Raw genomic sequence first — 11,111 nt, forward strand, 5'->3', positions numbered from 1 at the left:
TGAGTAGTTTTAAGTGTTGTTTAGAATGAATTTTTGTCATTTAAAAAAATTTCAATGAAGAATTGAATAGCCATGTTGTAATAAATCAGCAATATGCAGGGTCTGAGTGTACTTAATAATTCATTGTCCTACTAGAATGTGGCATTTATTGTTCTATGATTATTTTGTAAATGATAAAGTTCTATTTTTTGAGTTCTGGGCAAACTTGCATATGCTTTTTCTGTAAGGCTGCACCTAATCTCTAGGCTTGCATTTACCTGCTTTTCCAAATGATCTCTGAAATCGTGTGCATTAATCAGGGACATGGTTCTAATGTTCTCTATTGATTTGTTAAGATTAAGATTCATTAATTTGTTTTGAAATATTTAATTTCTCTAGTTTTGGCCACACTTTGTCTCGAATTGCTCACTGGCCCATTTAGGTACACCTGCTAGTTAATATCTAATCAGCCAATCACGTGACAGCAACTAAATGCATAAAGCATCCAGACATGGTCAAGAGGTTCATTTGTTGTTCAGACCAAAATCAGGTGTAATCATTGGCATATGTTGTGAGATTTCTTATTTTGTGGCAGCAGTACATTGCAATACATAATAAAAAACTATAAATTATAATAAGAAACATAAATTAAAAATAAATAAACAGGGCAAAAAGGGAGCAAAAAATAATGAGGGTAATATACATCAGTTCATTGTCCATTCAGAAGCCTGATGGCAGTGGGAAGAAGCTTGAAACATTGAGTTTATGTATTCAGGCTCCTGTACCACCTCCTTGATGGTAGCAATGAGAAAATTGTATGTCTTGGGTAATGAGAGTCCTTAATGATGGATGCCATCTTTTTGATATCCTCAATGCTATGGAGGCAAGTGCCTAGTGCCCCTGATGGAGCTGGTTGAATTTACAGCTTTTTCCAGTTCCTGGGCAGTGGCCCCTCCATAGAAGATGGTGATGCAACAAGTTAGAATGCTCTCCACAGTACATCTGTAGAAATTTGTGAGTGTGTTAGGTGATGTACCAAATACCTAAAGAAATAGAGCTGCTGTCATGCCTTCTTTGTAATTGCATCGGTATGTTGGACCCAGGATACATCTTCGGAGATGTTGACATCCTGGAACTTAACTGCTTATCCTTTAGGCAGCAGTCGATCCCAGGGGATCATGGGTTTGCGCCTCTGGTGAACTGTGCCCTCTCCATGGCGCAAGCCTGGGTGGGAAGGTTTGAAGAACCGGCTGTTGTCCATGCAGTGGGTTCCCCCCTCTTCACGTCACTGATGTAGTCCAGGGGAAGGGCAAGCGCCGATACAGCTTGGCAACAGTGTTGTCAGTGAGTTTGCCAGAGTGAAATTGTAAACAACATCAAACTGCCCTAGGGACCCCAGCTCCGGATTTCTTCCTTGGGCTTTACTCCCAAAGCCTTTCCCATGGGTGGGTGTGGTCACAAAGCAGAAGAGTTTTAAAATCAGAGTTTTCCTTCTCCTAGGTGGGCTGCCGTCCAAGGCTGACGAGCCCCACCTGCCCGAAGCAACTGGTTTTGAGGCATCAGTGGTCCGCCTTTGCCCCTTGTCAGTAGAAACAGTTCCGCTGGGCCGAGAAGCTAAGTCACACATGAAGACCAAGAGTTGGACTTGATTGTCAGAGGCTGTTAGAGATGCATGCCATTTGGTGAACTTTATAGGTAGTGGAAACTTATCCCCACTACCACATCTGGCTATGACAACCTTAGGAACTGCTTATCCTTTACACCTCAGTGAAGACTGGTATGTGTTCCCTCGATTTTCCCTCTCTGAAATCCGGTGTCAATTCCTTGGTCTTACTAATGTTAAGTGGTTACGACACCATTCAACCAGTTGAGTTATCTCAATTCTATGAGCCTCCTCGTCACCATCTGAATTTCTGCCAACGGTAGTTGTGTCATCAGCAAATTAATTGATGGTGTTTTAGCTGTGCCTAGCCACGCAGTCATGGGTGTAGAGAGAGTAAAGCAGTGAGCTGAGCATGCATCCTCAATGGGGAAGAAATATGATCTGTGGAATGATTGTGCTGGATAGGGTGGTTTGAGTATCTCTGAAACTGCTGATCTCCTGGAAATTTCACACAACAGTTTCTAGAGTTAACAGAGAATGGTGCAATAAAACAAAAAATGTAGTGAGTAGCGATCAATGGGTGAAAATGCCTTGTTAATGAGACAGATCACAGGTTCAAGCTGGCAGCAACTCAACACTATTTTACAACAGTGGTGTGCAGAAGAGTATGTCTGAATGCACAACATGTCGAACCTTGAAGTGGATGGGCTACAGCAGCAGAAGACCACAAACATACACTCAGTGGCCACTTTATTAAGTACAGGAGGAATCCACTTTCCCAACTTCATTTGTAGCATGGTCGTACTTTTTTTAAAATAAAGGCCAACCTTGAGTTCAAGAGATAAGTGGGTTGTTTATTTTAGCTTTCTGTTTTGTTTTAATTTCTGTTAGTTTAAGGTATTTTCAAATAATCTTTGAAATTATTTGTATTTATTTGAAACACCATTAAATGTCTCTAGGTATCAGACATTTAACTACACATCAACGTTAAAAGTAAATTTTATTATCAAAGTACATTTATGTCATAATTTACAACTCTGAGATTCATTTTTTCTGGGCATACTCAATAAATCTAGAGTAACAACTAACAGAATCAATGAAAGACCCCCAAACTAAGGCATTCAACAAACGTGGAGAAGACAACGAACTGAGCAAGTACAACAGAAGAAATAATCATAATAAATAAATAAGGAATAAATATTGAGAGCATGAGATAAAGAGTCCTTGGAAATGAGTTTGTTGGTTGTGGGAACATTTCAATGATGGAGCAAGTGAAGTTGCGTGAAGTTATCCCCATTGGTTCAAGAGCCTGATGGATGAGTAGTAACTGCTCCTGAACCTGGTTGTGTGAGTCCTGAGGCTTCTCTACCTTCTTCCTGATGGCAACAGCAAGAAGAAAGCATTTCCTAGATGGTAGGCGTCCCTGAAGATGGATGCTGCTTTCCTGCAACAGCGTTCCATGTAGATGTGCTCAGTGGTTGGAAAGGCTTTCTCCGTGATGGTTTGGACTGCAACCGCTACTTTTTGTAAGATTTTCCATTCAAGGGCATTGATGTTTCCATGCCATGCTGTGACGCAGCCAGTCAGCGTACTCTCTCCACAACCATAGATGCTTGTCAAAGTTTTAGATGTCATGTCGAATCTCCTATGAAAATAAGAGGTGCTGCTATGCTTTCTTCATAATTGCAGTTGGTGCTGGGCCTAGGATGGTCTTCTGAAATAATACTTAGGAACTTAAAGTTATTAACTTTTTTAAAAATCTTTTGTGGCCGCCATTTATGTTATTTCACACGTGAGTTGTCACTTCCTTACAAAAGTGCTAGAGGTCCAAAGACCTTTGACAGTGTGAGCCATTAAAAAAAGCTTAATAGTATTCATTTTTTTCTTTCTTTTTGCATTTCTACAACCACTACAAGCAAAAACCCAAAAGCAAAATGAAGATTAATACAGTGCAAAATAAACATATCAATTATATAGTTCAAAACAGTAAGGAAAAGCACCCAGAATAAAATCATATAAAGTTAGTATCCTCCCCACCCTCCCACGGAAAAAAAACTCCAGGCCAAGATGTAAAAAAAATTAATCAGAGCATTCAAACCCCCAAAACTGTAAATATAAATAAAAACAAAGAATAATAATGCCGACTACCAAAACTAAAATGAAATTTCAAACAAAAAGAAAACCACAGAACTTACAGAGAGAGAGAAAGCTGAAAGTAAGGGATTAAAGAAAATAGACGTAATCTAAAGAGGAGTTGTGTAAGTATTTAAGAAAAGATCCCCACATCTTTTGAAACTTTATGTCCAAGTTGAGAAGTGAGTAGTGAATTTTTTCAAGGTCTAAACAGCACATAATATCATTAAACCATTGAGCATGGGTGGGTGGGGCAACATCTCTCCATTAAGAAGAATTAAGCGTCTAGCCAAAAGAGAGGCAAAAGATAATGTTCGAAGTTTAGTCAGACTCAAATGTATATCTGCCTCACCCAAGGTACCTAAAAGAGCAATCAGAGGAATAGGTTCTAAGTGGTAATTAAGAATATGGAATAAAGTTAAAAAAACTTCTCTCTAAAATTTCTGTAGACGAGGACAGGCCCAGTACACATGGATAAGAGAAGCCTCGCCACCTTTGCACTTGTCACAGACAGGACTAATGTCAGGATAAAATTGGGCCATTTTAGATTTGGACATGTGAGCCCTATGTACAACCTTAAAGTGTAAAAGACAGTGGCGAGAACTTAGAGAGGTTGAATTAACTGACTTGAAAATTGAGTCCCAAACCGCATCAGATAAAGAAATATTTAAATCATGCTCCCAAAGCAGTTCTAATTTTATCAAAGGGGACACACCTTAGGGTCATTAATTTATCATGAGTAAAAGATATTAATCCTTTGTCCAATGGATTAATAGAAAGAAACAGGTCCACAACGTTTTCCTCGGGCATCACAGGAAAATTGGATAATAAAGGATGAATGAAATGTCTAATAGTATTCTTAGTGCAAGGCTTCAGGATTTGTTGTCTATGGAAATTGGATGGGCTTTGTTGGAGGTTTATTTTTTAAATGGAACTCCTTTAGTAATTGAAGTAAGTAGTCCACTGTCTAGCAAATAGATGTGGGAAAAATTATAATAGAAATTGGTCTTCCTTTATAATTTATGCAAATTCATGTATGCAATTTAGGAATAATCTTATGTTCTGTAAAATATACTACTTTGTGCCATATTGTGACAGATGAGTGAATCGAATCTGTCTACCTTAATTCATTCCTGAAGTCCTTTAACATTCTATACATGGTAGTGTAGTGGTTAGCATAACATGATGGCAGCACCAGTGACCTAGGATCAGTCCCTGCCACTCTCTGTAAGAAGTTTGTACGTTCTTCCCGTGACACTGTGTGTTTCCTCTGGATGCTCTGGTTTCCTCCCACCCGCACCCCAAAGATATACGAGGTTAGTAGGTTAATTGGGCAGGAAGGTTTGTTACCATGCTGTATCTCTAAATTATAGAAATAAACAAACACTTTGGTTTTCTAATAATTCTTAATTGATACTTTGTTTTTTTTGATAGACTAAATAATCGCTTGCAACTCATTCCAACATTGTTACATACACATTGTTAATATTGTGTTTGGGTCTGTTTTTTAATGGAAGTTAGAATCAGCTCTTAATGTTCCACTGTAGCCCACCAGAATGTAATGGTCCTAGGACGTTGTTTACTTTCTGGCCTACAGGTAGTTTCAAGGATTAAATCATCATCCCCTTGATTTTCATCTTGCCTCTTTAATTGCAATGTTGTCATCTGCCAATATAAATCCAGGACCACCAACTCCAGGAACGAGCATCTCCACTGCATCTGGCAGTGGCCAACCATCTTAATTCCTATACCCATTCCCATTCTGTCATGTTGGTCCATGATCTCCTCTTTTGCCACAAATGAGGTCATTCTCAGGGTGGAGGAGCAGTACCATCATAGTCCATTTAGTTAGCCTCCAACCTGATGGCATGAACATCGATTTCTCCTTCCAGTAAAAAAAAAATTGCCCTCTCCCTTTTCTCTTCTATTCCCTCTCTGACCTCTTGCCTCTTCTCCTTACCTGCCTGTCACCTCCCCCTAGTGCCCCTCCTTCTTCCCTTTCTCCCATGGTCCACCCTATCCTGTCAGATTACCTTTTTCTCCAGCCCTTTGCCTTTCCCACCAACCTGGCCTCATCTATCACCTTCCAGCTAGTCCTCCTTCCCCTCTCCGCACCTTTTTATTCTGGCATCTTTCCCACTTCCTTTTCAGTCCTGAACCATATAACCATATAACAATCACAGCACGGAAACAGGCCATTCCGGCCCTCCTAGTCCGTGCCGAACTCTTAATCTCACCTAGTCCCACCTACCCGCACTCAGCCCATAACCCTCCACTCCTTTCCTGTCCATATACCTATCCAATTTTACCTTAAATGACACAACTGAACTGGCCTCTACTACTTCTACAGGAAGCTCATTCCACACAGCTATCACTCTCTGAGTAAAGAAATACCCCCTCGTGTTTCCCTTAAACTTTTGCCCCCAACCCTCAAATCATGTCCTCTCATTTGAATCTCCCCTACTCTCAATGGAAACAGCCTATTCACGTCAACTCTATCTATCCCTCTCAAAATTTTAAATACCTCGATCAAATCCTCCCTCAACCTTCTACGCTCCAATGAATAGAGACCTAACTTGTTCAACCTTTCTCTGTAACTTAAGTGCTGAAACCCAGGTAACATCCTAGTAAATCGTCTCTGCACTCTCTCTAATTTATTGATATCTTTCCTATAATTCGGTGACCAGAACTGTACACAATATTCCAAATTTGGCCTTACCAATGCCTTGTACAATTTTAACATTACATCCCAACTTCTGTACTCAATGCTCTGATTTATAAAGGCCAGCGTTCCAAAAGCCTTCTTCACCACCCTATCTACATGAGACTCCACCTTCAGGGAACTATGCACTGTTATTCCTAGATCTCTCTGTTCCACTGCATTCCTCAATGCCCTACCATTTACCCTGTATGTTCTATTTGGATTATTCCTGCCAAAATGTAGAACCTCACACTTCTCAGCATTAAACTCCATCTGCCAACGTTCAGCCCATTCTTCTAACCGGCATAAATCTCCCTGCAAGCTTTGAAAACCCACCTCATTATCCACAACACCTCCTACCTTAGTATCATCAGCATACTTACTAATCCAATTTACCACCCCATCATCCAGATCATTTATGTATATTACAAACAACATTGGGCCCAAAACAGATCCCTGAGGCACCCCGCTAGTTACCGGCCTCCATCCCGATAAACAATTATCCACCACTACTCTCTGGCATCTCCCATCTAGCCACTGTTGAATCCATTTTATTACTCCAGCATTAATACCTAACGACTGAACCTTCTTAACTAACCTTCCATGTGGAACTTTGTCAAAGGCCTTGCTGAAGTCCATATAGACTACATCCACTGCCTTACCCTCATCAACATTCCTCATAACTACTTCAAAAAATTCAATAAGGTTTGTCAAACTTATTGTTTGACAATAAGTTTTACTGAAGAAGGGTCTCAGCCTGAAACATCAACAGTTTATTAATTTCCATTAATGCTGATGAACCTGCTGAGTTCCTCTAGCACCTTGTGTGTATGTTGCTCTGGATTTTCAGCCTCTGCAGAATCTTGTGTTCACCATTCATATTGTTTCCCACTTGAATTGTCATTTCCTTGCAGAAATGCAAGGGATAGGATCTTTCTAAAACAATGTTGACTTCAGTTTACTGGACGATTTATTAAGAGTGTTAATTAAAAGTATATTTCAAAATATTCATCACAAGAATATAAGAATTGGGAGCAGAAGTAAGCCATCTTGTCCTCTGAACCAGCTCCAGCATTAATTTCAAATTATTGCTAACCTCATTTTCAACTATATTTCCCTGGAGTATACCTAAATCCCTTTATTTCCCTAATATTCAGGTTTGAAATGAATTCACTGACTGAGCTTCATGACTCTTTTGGTTGGGCTTTCTTCTCATCGCAGTCTAAAATGGCCTGCTCCTTATTCAGAGGTGAAGTGTTACCTGCTTTAGATTTCTCAATGACATCCCTCCGCATGCATCCTCTCACTGTTAGAACTTCATAAGTTTCAAAGTGGTATCTGTCACTCTTCTGTACACTAGAAAATACATGCATGCCCGTACTTAATTTTACCTCAAAGCAAGCCTGCCATTTGGGAGCCAGTGAAGTTAATTTTTGATGCTCTACCCCAGTGGCATTTATATCTTTTCAGTAAGACTAAAATTGAGCGCATTAGTCATCAACATCCTATATAATTGCAGTAAGAAATTTTTACTGATTTACTGAAATCATTCATTTTACTATTAAACAAGAATATACTCAAGGTTTAAAGTGATTTGAATTAAATAAGCAATTAAAATAATTAATTATTTTCTACCTTTAAATATTTAAAAATTAAATATAGTTGTATTTTTTTTTATATATGCTTTTAAGTTTTGTGATATCTGGACAACTATATTTGACAATTTCTAAATGAAAATTTTAAATAAGTTGGTGCTTGCTGGTGAGTGTGGGATTTTCACTTAATTAACATTAAAAAATGTTTATTTTGTAGATTGCAGAGAGGTCTAGAGTGTATCTGCATAGCTTGTCTTCTTCACATTGGTACTTATCTGTCTTTGTTTATGTATAGTTTTCTGTAAAATTCTATTGTATTTCTTTTGTCCTGCATCAAAATGAGTCTCAAGGTAGTATATGGTAGCATAGATGTACTTTGATAACACATCTATTTTGAACTTTGAAGTAACAAATTTGGGGATCGATGGGAACAGCAGACAGACTTTGAAGTATTATTATTTTCTTGTGCATTTGGAATTATGTAAACTTGTTTTTAATATAATTTTACTGAAAATGTAATGTGAATTTCATCACAATATTGATTCTCTCTACCACCGCTATCATATAAAGAATTGCATTTGTCAAATCCTCAAGCTCATTGACACAGTTTAAGTAGCTGCAAAGGACCAGAAGATTTTACTGCAGACCCTTTCAGTGGTGTTTTTTTCAGAAATGTGTGGTAATAGTATTAATGGTCTTTATTGATCATTATTCATTTCTGGAGTGAGCCTTTCCTGTGAAATGACTTTTTATTTAACTTGCAATTTCAAAACAAAGTAAATTTTCTTAGATTTGTAGTAAATGTTATTCTTAAGAGCACATTCAAACATATATGTTTGCTAATCCCATTTCTTTTCCAACTGCTACTTAAAGGGGTGAGCTGAATGACAAGAAAGAAAACCATGATGATAGAAGTCCAGGCAGAGGAAAAGAGAGAGTGGCTGCAGACCACAAATCAGAAATATTGGAGAGTCAAGAGAGGAGCAAAGAGAAGGAGAAGAAAACAGACCAAGATTCCGGCAGGAATCATCGATCCAGAAGTAAAGAAAGGGAACAAAAGAAAACAGACAAAGATGACAAACTTGATAATACCAAGTCTAAAAGGAGAGATAAATCGAGGAGCAAAGAAAGAAATCAAAGCAGAAGCAAAGATAAAGAAAAGCAAACCAAAGCCAGAAGCAAGGACAGAGAGCAGAAACAAAACAAAGAAAAGAAGGCAAAATCGAGCAGCAAAGAAAGGGAACATGCAAAAGGCAAAGAGGGGGACAAATATGCAAAATCAAGCAGAGAGCAAGAACGAAATAAAAGTAAAGAGAGAAGAAAACGTGAAAGATCCAGAAGTCGAGAACAGAGTAGAAGCAGAGAGAGGGGGAAACGAGCCAGGTCAAAATCTAGAACTCGTGATCAAGAACAGAGAAATAGTAAAGGAAGGGACAAAGGGTCTGAATCAAAATCCAGCACTTATGATCAAGAACAAAGTAACAACAAGGAAACCCTGAAACAGAGCGAATCAAGAAGTAATGATCGAGAACAAAGTAAAAGTAAGGAGGGACGGAAGCAAGCCAAATCAAAGTCTAAAAGCCGAGACCGCGATGAGAGTAAAAGCAAAGAAAGAGCTAAGCGGGCCAAATCACGATCTAAAAGTCGAGGAAGAAGTAGAAGTGGAGATCGAGAAAGACGGGCCAGATCAAAGTCTAAAAGTAGGGAACGAAGCAAAAGCAGAGAACAAGAAAAAAAGACCAAATCAAAATCTAGAAGTCAGGATCGGGAAGGGAGTAAAAACAAAGACCGAGGGAGAAGGGCCAAATCCAGAAGCAGGGATCGGCAGCATTATAGAAGTAAAGATAGAGGAAGGCGGGGAAAATCTAGAAGTAAAGATAGGGAAAAAGAGAAAAGCAGAGAGAGAGAAAAGCATGTAAACTCCAAAGGTAGAGACAGGGAACATAAACACCGAGAAAACTGGACTAAATCCAGCAGTAATGGTGAGGAACGCAGCAGGAATAAAGATCAAGAAAAGAGAACTCGAAGTAAAGAAAGGAATAGAAGTCAGAGCAAAGAATATCAAAAGAACAGAGATAAAGAACAGAAAAAAAGAGGGCGGTCGAGGAGCAGAGATAGAAGAAGCCCTGAAAAGGACCGGCATGATGACTCTAGGAAAGAAGAGAAATCAAAAAGTTCAGAAGATAAAATTAAGGAGAAGGAGTTAAAAATAGCTGAAATTGTAAGTACAAATGGTAAAAAATTACACAGCAGGGAGCATGAGAAACTGAAGAGCCATAGCACAAGCCAGGTTAGGGATCAAAGCAGTAGTTCTGAGAGTCTGAAAGAGAATGAGGGGAAAAATAAGGAGAAGGAACGAAGTAGTAGCCCCAGTTTAAAGAGGAAAAGGGGCGATAGTAAAAGTGAAAAGAATGAAGAGAAATATGATAAAAGTAACCAGTCAAACAGCAGGGTAAAAGATCAGAACCATGATAAAAAGCATTCAAGTTGTGATTCAGCCCCAAGTTCAGATGAAGATAAAAGTGAATAAATGTGCTTTACAGATAAGCAATCAATTGCCAATAAATGTTTCTGTGATCTTTATTTTTCAGAGGCATGTTTGGGACATGTCTTTTAAACTTGGATTTCTGTTGAGTTTGTTTTTTTTTGACAATCTGCAGCCCGATTATTTGTATTACTGGACTTTTAATAAATTTGTAAAGTGTTGCAAAAGTTGGTTTCATCTAATGACTTAATTTTTGGAGCTTTATTAGTTCTAACTTTTTTTTTGGTTTCTAAAACAACAAATGACATTGCAGATTGAGTTTTGTGTTCTTTATTGTGATCATTTTCATTTATTTTTACTGGCAATATATGTCTGAATGGCTGAAGGCTTTCTGGCAATTTACATTTTATTTTGTTTTTTTCTCCAAAGAGTAGTTTAAGGGAACTTGGTAGGGTTCTTGTTTGAAATAAATTTTAAGGGATTTGATCAAATGTCTCTTTAAAGTTGACTACAATTCAATGTGGTTAACATTAAATTGGCGGTGTTGCTCAGTGAGATCACAAGGGTCCAAAAATGAAAACTGTGGGTACTGGAAATCTGAATTAAGATAAAATG

General features: G+C 38.4%; 1 protein-coding gene across 1 annotated transcript in view; it reads left to right on the forward strand.

Moving 5' to 3' along the window:
- ppig (peptidylprolyl isomerase G (cyclophilin G)) overlaps positions 1-10,723 on the forward strand; it is a 62,331-nt gene extending 51,608 nt beyond the window's left edge. Inside the window, exon 13 of the mRNA XM_073047255.1 lies at positions 8,885-10,723. Coding sequence (XP_072903356.1) covers positions 8,885-10,541 — 1,657 coding nt within the window. The 3' untranslated portion in view covers positions 10,542-10,723. The remainder of the gene's footprint in view (positions 1-8,884) is intronic.
- The last annotated feature ends 388 nt before the right edge of the window (positions 10,724-11,111 follow it).

Source organism: Hemitrygon akajei, chromosome 5, assembly GCF_048418815.1.
Source record: "Hemitrygon akajei chromosome 5, sHemAka1.3, whole genome shotgun sequence".
Taxonomy (NCBI): domain Eukaryota; kingdom Metazoa; phylum Chordata; class Chondrichthyes; order Myliobatiformes; family Dasyatidae; genus Hemitrygon; species Hemitrygon akajei.